The 16,116-nt window shown below is 36.0% G+C and overlaps 1 protein-coding gene across 7 annotated transcripts in view; it reads left to right on the plus strand.

The window, feature by feature from the left end:
- Window positions 1–16,116, plus strand: part of fat1 (FAT atypical cadherin 1) — a 97,011-nt gene that overhangs the window by 30,016 nt on the left and 50,879 nt on the right. For all 7 annotated transcript variants that reach the window (XR_001481705.1, XM_015390805.1, XM_015390804.1 and 4 more), the window contains exon 4: window positions 11,883–11,944. Coding sequence is in view for 6 of the 7 variants with exons in the window: in XM_015390805.1 (XP_015246291.1) it covers window positions 11,883–11,944 (62 nt within the window). In the remaining variant the exon portion in view is untranslated. The remainder of the gene's footprint in view (window positions 1–11,882; window positions 11,945–16,116) is intronic.

The raw sequence follows: 16,116 nt of genomic DNA on the forward strand, positions 1-16,116 counted from the left end.
TACATGTGGAGAGTGCTGTAGCGTCTGGCAAAGTTTCTTTCTTTCAGAAACGTTTTGTCGAACTGAACAGCGTTATTAACCATATCAGCACCGCACCATTGCTGATGTGAGTGTACAGATTGATTTTAATGATTTGTGTAACTGCACTGCATCCACATGCATTCAGTGTGGGCCTGGATTTAGGCATGTTGATATTTTACCATTTTCAGATATCTACCTCTGAGAAAAACCATGCAAAGCAAATCATCCTTATACAATAATTTTACAACTAAATGCTATTACAGACAATTCCAGTAAAAAAGATTACATTTTGTGTTTGTAAAAGACGATTAAGGGGCATATATACTTTCTACCACAAAAAGAGAGAATCCTTACAAATATTTCATTATTTATTCAAATCTATTAAACATCTTGAAAGTAGTTCAACACATCCCCACATCATAAACTCCATGCAATGATTCCACCGCATATTACTCGTTTTTTTTCTTAAAGGCTGAGATTTACTACATCCAAGTCTCTGTAATTACATGTTCTAAATTTGCATTGAAGGCATAGGCACTGTCTTGGCACATCTACAAAGAGGTGGGAAAAAGAAAAGACGTTAAGGCCTGTGTTTTTGTATGGGTTATGGAACTTCATAGGATTATGTTCCAAGCTAAACAGATCTATCATAGGCTACGGTATTTTACTGCCTGCTCAGACCTTGCATATATAACAGCACCAGGACTTAACTTCACGCCTTGGGTGGTGCTGGTCTCTGGCCTCTTCTTTTTATTTTCCACACAGATTCCCGGCGATTCTCTAAAACCTTGGATAAAACTCTATTTCTGTCAAGTAGACAATGTAGAACAAACCTTCTTGATGTATTTTTGCTCCAAAAAAAATCCTAATGTGGAAAGGAGACCAGCTAAAGCTGCTGGGGGAGGGGTATTCCTGACAGATTCATATTATCTAGCTTTTCATTCTGATATTTTGAAAGATGGACTGGTCTAAGTTGTCTTATACCTCATGGCTTATTCCCCCTATCAGACATGAACACAGCTGTTTCAAACTCAACAGCCTTAATATAACAATTGATGCGAGTTGAATTTATGGATAAAGACACCCTAGGATGTTGTCAAAAAATCACAGCAGGATCTGAGACAAATACATTTATTTATATTCCAATGATAGGGTTTTTATAGAGACAACAAAGAAAGTTGAATAGTAAGAACAGAATAAAAGCAAAGTTCTTGCACATTCAACGCTTTCAGATCACCAGGCCATCTCCCACCTAGATTTATTTTTCTTCAGATTTTAGCACTTTTGGGTTCTAATCTTTCAGGCAGGTTTTCCACCTTTATCTGTGAGTAAGTGAGCAGTGATCATTACCAGCTGAATCACTTTCTGTCCCCTCGGAACCGCTTTTTCTCTGCAACAGACTTTGACCGAAGGCTTTATGACAGAGCACACGTTAAGATTGATAACCCAAGCAGAACAAGCATTCAGAATAACATGCACACACACACAGAGCAGGAAGTTTACTGTGCCAGCTTTCCCTAAGGATGGTTTTTACGATAGTTGTCTTTACTCAGCATACGCTCATTCTTTTACTTCCTGTTGTATGCAACCTGTGTTGGACTTTCTTTAACTACTCCAATTTCCTCAGTATTGAATAATAGTCTTACTGATTTTTTTTATGATAGACTATCATTAATTTAAAACATGTAGATTTGTGACTATTTTTTGGGCCAGTGAACACTTCACCTTAGAATAAAGGCTGATCTCTGTCATCAGAATAAGGTGTGGTTTCAGCTGATAAGAGTCGTATCTCAACAGATGGCTCCACACATATTTGTTCTTGCTTTTAAAAGATTTATTTTAGTCTAACCACTGAACCTTATACTTCCTTATAGTTAGAGGTAATTTCTGTTTTGAATTGACACTTAAAGTACTAGTTGTTATGGTCTCAAAGGATATTCTGTTTACAATGCATCTGCAGCACAGGTTAATGTCCATGAAAGGGCAGGAAACAGCCATTGGGGTTTGAAGCTGTGGGTCATCCACTTCTTGTTTCTCTTGTATCGACCTTTAGTCATGCTTTCCCTGTTTAAAAGAGAAAACACAAACATTCTGGTGTTATCAGTGGTTGACCAAAGCAGTAACCGCTCTAAGAGGAAGGGAGATAGGAAAGACATACTTCCAACAACTTCCTGCTGTTTCCGGTCATTTTGCAGCAAAGTCCTTTTTATTGCTCTCTGGACATTAAGAAAATAAAAAAAGTTCTTTTTTTTTTTTAATTAGTGGTGCTGCTGGCCTTTATCAGTAGCTTGCCATAATGCAGGACAGGGAAAGACCAAATGCTGAATTTATTATATGGTTTACTACTGAGCCACATGGTTGCCACGGTGCTTTCAAGGTTTATTGTAATTTTTATGAAACAAAGGTCACCATGTTTAATTGGTTGTTAACCATTAAAAAACAATAAACGTCACCATTCTACTAAGTTTGTAATTCTCATTACTGAGTTTTTAATGTGTTTTTGGTTTTACCAGATTTCGAACTCTCTCATTTACTCCTGGCGTTGCTGCCTTTCCAAATACAAATTATTTAGGAAGTAATATGTTGTAACTGATTTCTCATGTTTGTGAAGATTTTGCCAATACTGATTTAAGTCTAGATTCTCTGGTCACAATTCTAATTGTATTTGTGTACTTTATTCCGACCTGTTATCCCACATATACTATGGCATAATGGCAGTGGACTAAAACCAATAATTTGATGAGTATTGAGTTTCATCCTAAATTTGAATTCTGAGTTTCAAATTACAAATTACTATTGAAGTCAAAATTCTGGAACAAAAATCATTAACTTTTTCTCAATATTTTTTCAGTCCGATTGCTTCTGATTTAAGCCTGTTTTGTGGTTGCCATGACATAGACGACTGAGACTTTACACAGGCAATTCTGGGATAGAAAATCCAAACCCCCAAAGATTCCTATTGGCTATATTTCTCTGATATAGTACAATATTATTTTGAATCAAAAATATCTCTGCAAAATATTTAGTTTGAAGTATTTAAAGCTTAATTGGAGCTAGTCTGTTGGTGCAGCCTTTGGAAATTGCACCACATTAAAATTTTACAGTAACATTTTTATGCTCGCTTAAAGTGTTCCTTTTTTTTTTTTTTTTACTATTTTTGCGCTACAGAAGAAATGGAAACACATTTTCCAATAAGTTCTGACATACAAAAAACGTACCTCACATGACTGATCAGCTGTCTCTCTTACCAGCGTCTTGAATGCAAGTGTTAGAATCACACTTCTATCTCGATGTCTGCCTATGGCATGACATTGCTAATATTACCAGACACAATAAAGTAAGTCCAATTTACCCGATTTCAACATCTTCAATAAAACCTTGCTTAACCATTGATTTGTGGTCTGTGTTAGCTTGCTAACTGTACTTCATGTTTACTACAGCCAAGGGTAACATTAATGTATGACGACATTACACTTAGATGGCCTCATTAATCCCCTCCAATGGATAGAAACATGTCTAATTTGTCTTTTCTGTTTGTTTAATTTTAAAAGTTTGCTCTAAAAGTGCATCACATTTGTATGGAAAAACCGCTAATTGTTGTCTTCCAAGGTGAATGGAATGCATCTATAATTTAGTCCTATTATGAATAATCTTTTTTTCAGAACTCTAGTAATTTCCTTAGGACCCTAATGTATTTATGAATGCTTCTAGTTTAATGTACATAACCTACTTGGATGTCATTAGTAATCAGTGTATTTAAAGAGGATATTTTTTTGATAGCTTAATTTTTTTTCAAAACATGCCAAACATCACATTCCCTTTAACGCTAATGGAATGTCCATCACGTGCTGGTTGGATGCATCAGGTAAAGAAAAACCTCCTACTACTACCCCCTACAGTTTGGATTTGCTTTTCAGGTTATAAGTATTTCATCGGCTGATTTGTGCACCAATCTGAAATGTGTCCCAATTCTTAATGTAGATATTCACAGTGTGCCAGGAACAACGCTCACTTAACAGTCTTTAGGATGCATTAATTCCCCCTAGGTCTCCATTTGAACACTAGCTGTAGTGCTGGAGGATATGGTTGAGAGTTCCACTGTCAATTCACTGTTTTTTTACTCCCCATCGGAAACTAGCATGGCTGTAATTACTGTCGGCCCTGCTCGCCCCACGTCTCTGTGTCTGTCGGTGTGGGTGCGTGTGTGTGTGTTCTTCTTTGGTCAGCTCTGGCTCAAAAACCAGTTATTTTATGGTTCTTTAACATTTAGAGAGTGATAAAAAGGTATGCACCTTTATTGACTAGAACAATAGTGCCAGCAGAGTCCTGAGACCACCTCTGGTGACTGTCTGGCCTTGTGGAACATATCTTTAGAGAGATGTTTAGATTTGAACTGGTTTCAGAAAGCATCATGAGTGGCTGAATATTACAGATCTTGCAGTAATACCTTTAGGAGCCAGCTGGGAGCCTCTCAAACAAATTTCACCAACAGCCAACAAAGTGTTCCAGCCAGAACCCAGCATGGTTCAGAATAGCTGCAAAATCAGCCATTCATTTACGATTCAAATATAACTGATTTTCCAATATGGAGAGCATGAAAGGGTAAATGTAAAGGCAAATGGTAAATGTAAATCATAACCTACTATTCCACAAAAAAACATTTACATGCATACTTATGGCATCTTTATTTCTGTTTTTGTTGTGTTTTTTGTGTGTGACTACACAAAGCACCTTAATTTCCTACAAAATCTCCAATATTTTGTAAATATGCTATGGTTATTTGTACTTATTACACAGCCGCTTTATTACACCTTGAACAGAAAAATTGCTAAATGCCTAACAAAATTGTGTGCAATTTGAGTAATGATCACCAAATAAGGCTGTTAAAGTCATAAACAACAACAAAAAGGTTTCTTTGTCGCCCTCATGTTGTCAGGGGACAAAAAAATAATTGCTGCACTTATCCAGCTGAATTACAGCTCAGAATACACAACACAAAGAAAATATTCAGAATTGTTACAAAAACTGACTAAACGTATATATGTAGCAGTATAATCACAAAACCAGAACGTAGTAATAAAACTAAGAATATTTTTTCTTCCAAAATAAAGTAGAAGTTTCATAAATCATTTTTTCAAATATCATGAATAAGCCTCTTATTTTAGACCAATAATAATATTAGCTTAATCTTGCGTCATCAATCACAGTCACATGTTGATAGAAACTGTATAACACCTTGAAGCTTTTTAATTACTCAGATCTCATAGCACAATATCTTGTTTTAACCCTCCGTGAGAGGTCACACTTTTTACCTGGCTGCACATGATGAACAACCATTACACTTAATCTAAAGGGGTCATTTAGCCTTTTCTCTATAATAACTCAATGAATTCTTAATCTGCTATCAGATTTCAAAACAGTAAAGCAAGCTGTTTCATTTTGCACCATTGCGGCGTTGCCAGTAAGAGGGGCTAACCTTGGAGGTTGCAAGTCTAGCAACCCCAGTGGATAACGGTTACACAGCGCATCTTTAAATAATTGACAAATGATATAAGTGATTGAACGGATTACATATGTGAAAGAAGTGTACAGTGATCTACATCATTTTAAGCGTTTGTGGTGGCACAAGCAAGTCAATACAATTAATTGCAATATATTTATAAAGTTGGGATTTATATGTACAATGTTTGTGAAAACATAAAGAAACAATCCTATGTAGATTTTTTTAGAACTTGAAATTTATGCACAAGAGCAATACATGTTGATAAGCTAAAGCAGTCTTGCAGGGGGAAAACATGTTTTTGAAGGATGAGAGGATTTAAGAAGCTTCATAAAACTCGAGTTGCTTTTTACCTACGCTGATAAAATCACAGGATTCCTCGTAACTACCCGAGTTCAAACAACTCGGCAAGCGACCGGCGTTAAAATCGCCTCTGCTCTTATCAGCATGTTGCGGGAATACCAGCGCCTGGTTGACTTGCTAAATTACATTACACCACTGAATGCCACATATGGACGTCAACACACCACACCAGTCTCTTCTGATCTAACAAGCCGAAACAACTCTGTTTACATTTGATAAACATGGAGCAGCACTGGTGGGAGGGATTGGGAAAGATAATAGAGGCGAATAATAAAGCACACTGACTACACCCTGGCTTCCTTACATGTTGCTCTCCATTGTTTACTTTCCTGATTTCTGTAGCACCGGTGACATCATCAACGATAACCCAGCGGAATGGTATCACCAGACACACGGCTGCAGGGGAAAACAAAGGCCATGCAGCTTGTCAGTGAAGGGTTAGGCACAGCTTTGTTTTTGCTGTGGGAAGGGAGCCAAATGCTGATTTTTAGTGGTTTGACCGATGTTTTAAAAAACACACCTTAATGATGTATTTTCAGTGGGAAAGAGGCTATTAAATTTTGGACTTTCTGTCCTTACCCCACGTTTCTCGTCTCAGTCTGTATTAAAAATCAATGCATACTTACCATCTGCCCATATTATGCCCCTCAACCAATCGGTGTCTCATCATGTATGCCTCTATCTCTGATCCCCTGCTCTGTCATTCAAATCTGAAAACAAATCTCTCCCCACTACAGAGACAGTGCACCTATGAAAGTTCACTTTTACATAACAAGTTAAAGTAACGTGCTGTGTTAGGTTACAAGTAACGTAATGCCTTTACCAACCTAAGTAAAATAATTGGTTAGATTACTTTTTTGATGAAAATCTAACATAGTTTTTAATGCCATTATGATGTAACAGTTAATCCTTATGCTGCGCATAAATGTCTCCTCATGCGCTGTTTATTGCCATCTTTCTGTCTTGTACTCTCTAACAAGATCTTATTTCAAACACCTTCCTATTCATAGAACCTATAAATTAGAGAGAAGAAAAATATACATCTCATTAACACGTCGTCTTTAAAGCCTGTTACTTAAGTGTTGAAGTGTAAACTAACTATACCAGTTCATTCACATGTTTATATAATAATGTTTTACAAATTCAGTATTTCTCTAGCTTAGGTGAAATTTCATTTAAAAGAAAGGGTTGGCATGGTGATTATACTTCACTATTAAAATATGTAGCTCTTATGACACTCATTTATATGTTGATTGAGTAGCAGATTTGAAGATACATAATTTAAATCAGACTTGTAGATGTGGTGTGAAAATAGTTTTCTGTATTCCTCTGTGAAAGGGTAGGGGAGGTGAAAAACATGGCCGTCCATCATCTCTGACCTTAAAACGGCAGATTAATAATTGGTAAGATTGTTCGGTTTTGATGTAGCAAACAAGAACTATTTGTTTGGATGATAATTCTTGAAACACCGTGCAACATGCCAAAAAATAATTTCTGGATAAGACATTTATTAAAGATAATTTGCGGTGCCTTGGCTGCAACATCTTTTTTAACCTTCATTGGTAGTTATGGAGGATGTCTTCTCTTTAAATATATATTTTTTCTTCTGTTTTTTTTTTTTTGTTTGTTTAGAAAAGAGTAGCTACAAAATTTAAATAAGCCAGCACTTCTTGAGCTACCATGGTTAGCAAGTAAAGCAAAAAAATATAGGTTGCACTTTCAGATATCAACATTTTCTGCACAAATATAAGAGGACTTACATCTCTTCAGCTTACTCTGAAGATTAAATAAAGCCTAAGACCAGGAGGATTATAAAAAAGAAGAGCAAGCAGCAATGCCTCTCTCATATCCCTCAATCTCAGCAAGGGTATGGCTATTTCTGTGGACCTATAAGTTGTGGCCTGCTATTCTTGTTGCAGGCATATGTGCCACTGATGGGTTTGGGTTTCCGAAATCCTTCGCTTTATGCTAATCAAATGCACTGTGGCAGGCAGAAAACTCCGGTGCGGTCAAAGTTGGCATGCCTACTCTACACTCAGGCTCTGCAAAGTTGTAATTACTCTGGGAGTGAGTGCTGAATGCTGCCTATAATGGAGAATGTAGCAGTACCCTTCCCCCCTGCTCCTTCTGTTCTTACCTTGTTTGTGAGTTTGGTGCAAAATTACTTTAACCAGAAACTCAAGACTTTGTACTTTCTCTATCAAAGTTTTCTCTGAGATTGATGTCACATGTCTTCAGTCAGTTTTTTTATTTTTTTTATGGATGAAAGTGGTCCGTTGAAGCATTCAGACTAACAGCATGTTTTTTTTTCTCTAAACTTTCTGTGGTATACGATGTCCTTTCACTAGTGTCTGCTGTCTGACATAGCCATCTATTTATTCAACTTGTGGAGAAACTAAAAGTAGGGTGTCATGACTACATTACTATATGGGTACTATTTGGAGATCTTAGTTATATTTCACACATGTCAGAATATGGGGGGCTGCCTGGTAACAGGGAAGACCACAGGCAAAGCAGTCACACAGATGCAGCCATGTTGCTCAAACAAATGAGCTAATTAGCAGGATTGAGATTAGTTCAACCCACAGTCCGTGGTAGCATTCATGAAGTGTTTTGTGACTTCTTTTTTTACCAATCATGTGTTTGTGCTATTGGCTTTTACCATCATAGTGTTTGTAAAGCTGTTTATTTGAGCTTAATAAAAAACCTTTGACAACAATGACAATCCTTCTTAGAAGGGCTGAAATCAGATTAATCATGATTAATCAATTTTTTAAATAATCGTCAGCTATTTTAGTAATAGAATAATCGTTAACTGGAGTATAGAGACTCTTAGCCTTTAGCTGACAGAGCAACCCATGTAGAGCAGTTATTATGCCAAGATTGTAAAAATATCTAAATATTTTGCTTTTAAGATAAATAAAAAAAAAAATTTCTGCTCTCAATATGCTCTATCCAAAACTCCTCAAATGAAAAAGTTTGAAAAAAAAAAAAAAAAAAAATTCTGCTCTCAATATGCTCTATCCAAAACTCCTCAAATGAAAAAGTTTGAGTTTCACCTGGTTTAATTTCGTAAACAGTCTTCGTCAACGATAATGTGGCAGATTCATGGAAAAAATAATTGACAGATTAATCCATTTGCAAAATAATAGCTGCAGTCTTACTTCTTACTGAATGTATTGCATTGTTTCTGATAAACCCTAAAAGGCTCGGATGAAAATAACTTTACCTAGAACTATCAGCAGTTGGAGCATAGATATCTCACAATATGAAATGTATTTTATATTTTTTGCAAAAGTATTTACAATTCACAGGCCTGCAGTAAACAGTAACAGCTTATCTTTGTCAGGGGAACTAATATTAACGAGGCCATAAATTGCTATTTTAGCAGCAATTTTTCATAGTCAGAAAAGTCATCAGAAAATAGTGAACTGAACCCACCTAATTTGTTCTTCATATGAATAAAGAACAAAAAACAAAAATAAATAATGCTAAAACCTTTAGGAAAGGTGATTTAATCTTGTCTTTCTCCAAGATCGTATCATTGCTGACATTGTAGTTCAACCAAAAAAATGTATTAGCTGTTTCTATGTAAAACTTGCATTGAAGATCTTAACATTACCTCCAAGCTGTTCTTCCCAGCGTTAAACAGTTTTCACAAATGATTTATTAGGAGCAATGGTGGTGTGTACCAAACCTACACATAAAAGAAATAGAACAGAGCTGAAAAACACTTAATCAAAATCTATCAAAACAAGGACATAATGGTCAGTTCTTAGTGATAAATGATCTAAATTGGGAAAGCAGAACATCACACCATGCTTCATTTATCGAAAACATGCTTCAGTTTTGTTTTTCTCTTCAGTTAACTGTCTGAATCACTGTTTTTCTCTGCTGTGTTTTTGATACTGCCTCTGGGTCAGTTCGCCCATCACCGTTTATACCCCTACAATGCCACTTCATCCCCTCCTACTATTGTTTCATAACTGTTAACAAACCAATTCATACCTGCATGCCTACTCCTTCATCTCATATTCATATACTGTATACATAAAACTATTTACCAGAATATATACCTAATGTTTCAGTCGGTTGGCCAGGCAGAACGTAATGAAACATCAATTTACATAATTCATGCATAACATGTCTGTCTGTATTAGAAGTAAGAGGAAAAAGGAATGATTTAGTTTTTTTTTTTTTGCCTTTTGACAGACAAGGCTGCAGCTCAAACTAATTCCCCTTACCTAATTTATACCTTCAGAGTGGGGGTGTGTGACCAGGTATAGAAGAAAGAACCAGACACAAAATCTTCCTACTGCAAAAATAGATTTTATTTCCAGATTGCCCTCACATTGAGAGCAACATTCATTTTAGTCGATTTGGCATTCAAAAAGCGGATTTTGAAACATGTTATTTTTAAGCATGCAGTTTAAACAGATCCTTAAGATCAAAGCAAGATTACCATTTTCTTTAAATCAAAATCAAAACAATGCTTTTTAGTTTTTCCCCTGAACTAGACCCAACTCTCACACTTATTTTTGGGTTATTATTAAAAAAACAACAACAATCAATTCAAGACAAGTGCTGCAAAATGACTCTAATCAGGATGAAATGTCCACTGGGCAGCTACCAAACATCCATTAGGGGGATGAAAACTGAGGCGAGGTCCGTGCAAAATACCCCTTAGCAGATGGCCAAATTTCTACCCAAAGAAAATTGGGTAACAAAAAATAAAAGATGCAAAGCTTCAGAATCAGTCTGTGCCACCAGATTAAGTGTGATTAATCGATTATTGAAATAATTGTCAACTAATTTAGCAATGAGTGTTCCTGTTTGGCTATGATACCATCCTGAATAGAAATATCAGCTGTGCTGCTGCCACACCCTTGTTTATAGATGTTGGAGATCGGCCAGTTTTCCAGTGTAGTCCTGTTTCTCTGACTGTGACTGGCTGGATGCGCTCGCTTTGTCCTCTGACATGGGAGCTGGCTCAGAGCTCGTCTGCCTAGCTGTGTGTTTCCTGGACGGGGCCGCCTTTTACAGCTGCTTTTTGTATCTCTACTTCTGTCTCCTTGAACCCCAGTCGGCCTCGGCAGATGACCGCTCACACTGAGCCTTGCTCTGCTGGAGGTTTCTTCCTGTTAAAAGGGAGTTTTTCCTCTCCACTGTCGCTACAAGCAGCCTTAGTGTGAGGGATTACATTGGAGTCAATGAGTCAATGCAATCAACTGATTTTCCTTAGATAGAAAACTGAAAAAAAGTGACACTATAAGATCGGGAAAACTAAAAAGAAAAGAGAGAACACGTGCTGTGAATTGGTGCTATATAAAAAAACTAAATTGAATTGAATTGATTAATCGTCAACTGGAATGTAGAGACTCTAAAACATGCCTTTAGATGACAAAGTAACCCACTTAGAGCAGTAATTATATCAAAATTGTAAAAAATAAAGACATAAACTTTTTACATTTAAGATAATGTCAGTATGCTCTATCCAGAACTGCTCAAGTTTTTGTTTCACCTGGTTTCATTTTGCAAAAAGTCTTATTTTAGGAACTTTTTGCTATCCAATTATTAATCGATTAATCAAAACAAAATCGACAGATTAATCAATTTGCAAAATAATCGTTAGTTGCAGCCCTATTGTAGTTATGAACATCTGAGTTTCATGTGGACATACACAGAGTGCAGCCCCACTAGGACTGCCCAATAAATCTGCTTGGACCCCAGCAGGCAGGTGTGGGGTATAGTGTTATAGGTCACACAGAATCTCAGATCAGTTCATCTTCTTTCAATCAAACGATCTCTCTACCCAACTCTGACAACTTCTGTTTGTCTATCACTGTATTTTTTTAAATACCCAACTTAACTTGAGAAATAGGAAGCAACATAGATTGCTGCATATATTTATGCTTGTATATCTTATCTGTTCATATTAGTTTCATGTATTTATGTAAGTGTTCATATATATTTATGTGTTGTTAATTGTCTTTTACAGGTCTTGTTACCACCACTTCAAGGAGACTTGATAGGGAGCAACAAGATGAGCACATACTTGAGGTAATCTTTTTATTTTGACTTATAATCTCCTATCTTATTGCTGTGTACCTACTCCAACTGTTTAGTCTGAAATTAAATTATGTAGCAACATGATAATTAGCAATATGAAAAAAGAGGAAAAATACAAAGGTTAACATATTCAGTTTCTCAGAACAAGGAAAAAAGAAAATTGAGCTAGGGAGCTGGGGATTTTCCATCTGTGAGTTTTGGCCTTTCCAGCCAACTTTGACTGAGTGCCACATGTTGCCAACCGAGAAGTCTTCATAGATATGCAAGAACGGTCTTTTAGGAGTAATTTCTCCTACTGATTTCCGGACGGGGTAGGAGTGAGAGGAGGTGTGTGGGAGAGGCTGGTGACTGTTCCTTTGTTCTTTCCCAATGTTCCGTCTCCTGGATGGATGGAACAGGCTGAGACAGGAAACGGCTGTAAACCTACCAGGCCAATGTCTAAACTTGTGGGATCTAATTGAGCAGATTTTTGTCCTCCTTTAATGTTTCCTTTCCTCTTTCTCACAGCACAACCAAAGCTGATAATAGCTATTTTAATTATTTTTTATGGCTGACAGAGAACAGATTGACCATTTTTTTAATTGCTGTTAAAAGCAACACAAATCAGTGATTTTTTTTAGGTTATGATTAGGGCTAATTCCACTGTAAGGTCATAGACTGCACATAGTTGAAAAAAAAATTAATGGACTATTCTTGTTTTTTTTTTTTTTTGTTCTAAAAGTAAATTATCTGATAAAATAAAATGAATAACACAAATAAAACAATGGTGATCTAATGTATTTTTCCATGACTGTATTTTTCTCTATAGCCTTTTCACTGCACCAGCACTGCTGCAGAATTGAAGATAAATTTAGGAAATAAAGAATTTGCTTTTGCAAGAAAACTAATAGGTTGATTTTTTATATTACTGTAAGCAACATAAAAATATCAAAGCTATTCTGTTCAGTAGTAGAGATTTTGCCTGTGGGTATTTGGTTTCAGTGTAAAAGTGTAAAGATAACAATTGTTTTGTGCAAGTTCTGAGCAAGAGCTCGTGTAAAACATTTGGAGTAAAAGGAATCACTACACAATGTCAGTAACCTAGAAAAATAACCTCTAAAAATGTTTTGGGCCTCATATTGATTTTGTATCAGATTTAAACCTCTATTATTGATATTAACACTCTAACCAGAGCTTCAATCCTGTAAAACCAACCACTTTAACAAGACCAGTGTCTAGTCTAAAAATCAACAGGGACGCAACATTTAGGTCTTCTGATTCAAATGAGAATTGTCCAGGACTATGAACTATTAAAGAATAACTCTTTAGAAGGCTTTTAATTTTAATTGATGTGTTATCCTTTCTATTGCTTTTCTTTAAATAAATTCCTTATACATTGCTACACTTCCTACCAACATTTTGTCAAGAAGTTGGCTATTTTCAAATGTCCACTGTAAATGCATTTCAGTTTTGATAATAAAGTTGGATTTTGTGCACCAATATATTATGAAAGTTTTCATACCTTATTAAAGCTGGGCAATCAACTGCATTTGCAATTTAACAAAATGCAACTTAAAAATTGCAGAGGCACTCTGGTCACTTTACATTTAACCAGAGTAAATAAAACATTCCTACTCCAGCTGTTTCGGGGGTGGAAGTGTGCTTAAAGAGGGTTGACTGCCACACAAGAGGTATGAAAGAGTTGCACACAGATCTATGCATGCGAGAACGGGTTTCTTTAACAAAATATTATTTGCATTTGACTTTTTTTACATAAAAGATGACAGTAAAAAATGAAAGCCATCTGTCATTTTGATAGATATCAACTCACATCCTGACCTCATATAGTGCAATAGTTCATTAAGAGAGTGCAGATTGCAGATTTAACCCAAGAACAAAAATGAAACAGTGAAGAGAAGTCATCTGTACGAAGCAAAAGCCTTTTCATGCACCCAGCGTCAGACATTCACGGCAGACAAAAGTTCTCGATTCTCTGTTCAGTTTCCTTGGAAGATAAAAATTTAAAATAATTGCTTAAGGCCGTTTAATTATTATCATAAAAACAAAAAGGTAACAGGTAAATATAGAGTATGACAGCATTTTTTTAATTTTACTTGGTCAGTGAAAATGACAGACAGTAAAATAGTCTAGCACGACCTCAACATGAGAGTAGAAATAAGCAAATTTTCAGACAAAAACAAAGTCCTGTGACAATAGACTAGACAAGCAAGCCTCCAAGGTCATGAAAATTAGTTCATGTTGTTGTTTGTCCACATGCTTGTGGTTAGTGCAGAGGAAAATCAAAATTCATTTAGATTACAATTTCGGTTGAAAAAAACAAACCTTGATTTTTATGTTTGGGAAAATCTTTATTTTTGGCCCCTCTCTAAGTGAGATAGTTAAAGAAAAATTGCAACAAATAAAGCTTTGGGGAGCCTTTTGCTCCCTAAGGGGATGGTAAAGTGCAGAGTTAATTCTGTTGCTCTATACTTGTGACAGTGTAATGACAATAAAAACGCTTGAAAAAAAACCAAATAAACTAATGACGGTTCTGCCTGTTTGTCCTGCATTTATTAGAATTAGAAGAGTCCATTTCTGTTGCTAGTTGAGGAACAATCTTAGAGTCTTTGTGCCCAGCTTGTAGTGAGTAAATCAGTTTCACAAGACTTCTAAAGTGAGTTGTGGGACTCAAAACTAAACATGTGGGGCATTTAGATTGGGGGCTGTCTCAGCATTGTTTGCACTAAATGCCAGGATGAGGTGGAGGGAGCACAGGAGGCCTTCAGCTTTTATGATCAGGCACATGGGGGTTGGTAGCCGTCGTGTGTCTGTGAGGGAACGAGGGAGAGGGAGCTAAAAGCAGTGGGGCAATTTCAGAAAAAGGCAAAGCTGCTCCTGTTGTTTCCGAGTCTGTGCTCAAGCGGCAGGATCAGAGGCCTTGGTCCATGGAAAGAGGGGGTGGGTAAACAGCAAAAGTGGGACATGCCAGGACATGCTGAGTACTCAGGCTCTGGGATTGTAGGAAAGGCAGTGTAATCATAAAACAGAGGTAAACGAGCTGTTCACATTGTTGCCAGGATCCATTCCCAGCATGCACTTTTCCCTAGATATAAGATTATTATTTTGTAATTTATCAGCAGGCACGCTACAGTTTAACAATTGTAAACTAATTACACTGATGGATTTTAAAGGCTGTTGTTCAAACACAAAAGCACAAGCATGGCCATCTTTTCTCTTGACCTGGATAATTATACCATGGGATAACTAGGCAGATCATTAAGGGGGTTCTTAATACTGTAAGCTGATTTGATGACTTGGTTAATTGCTTAGATTAAACCCCTAAGAAAGAAAGGCGGTATTTTGAAATGTTTAACAATGTATTTTTTTTTTATTTTTTTTTTTTTACATTGTAGGTTTTTTTTTTATTTTTTTATTAACATTCAAGGCTACTTTAGCCCAAGGACCATTTCAATAATATGCATTGCATTACATTCAAAAATTCACCATATTTATTCTCATAAGGCTTGTTTGTCCAATTAAAAGTAGCTTTTAAACATAACCAGGATTATGTAGTTATTAAACATACTTTTCATTAAGCTGATTATTTGTATATTTAAAATGTTTCTCATTGCTCTAAAATAATATTGTAATGCTTTTAGCAAAACATATTCTATTGTTACCATAGCATTATTCTGCAGTAAATAAAAACAGCATAAGACTATTTTATAAAAAATTAGAAAAAAAGACTTTTTTTTGGAAGCAATCATTATAAAGATGGATGAACTTTTCAGTAATACTATGATTCAATGAATGGGTCTTTAGAGCTTCAGCTGTGTTTACTTCTGTCATCTGGACGGAAAATAGTCGTTAGATCATGTTTGTTAGACATTTTAGACACAAAAGTTTTCCCAAAATATTTTTCACAAACGGAGCACCCCCGTCCATTACTGAGGTCTAGAGGCAAAAGATTTATAACCATCCATTCAGGAAAGATACTGCTACATGGCTGCACATCTTTTTTTTTTTTCTTTCTTTTTTTTTGCATTTGATCAATTGGATGAACCCTTGAAAAAAAAAGGTAAAAAGATCATTGAAAAGTTAAAAAGTAAAGTGAAAAAGTTAATAAGCGTAGTTAGCAATTACATTTAGGGTTCTAAACTAAAAAATCTAAGTGCTAGTATCAG

This window comes from Cyprinodon variegatus, unplaced genomic scaffold (genome assembly GCF_000732505.1).
Source record: "Cyprinodon variegatus isolate N-32 unplaced genomic scaffold, C_variegatus-1.0 Scaffold514, whole genome shotgun sequence".
Taxonomy (NCBI): domain Eukaryota; kingdom Metazoa; phylum Chordata; class Actinopteri; order Cyprinodontiformes; family Cyprinodontidae; genus Cyprinodon; species Cyprinodon variegatus.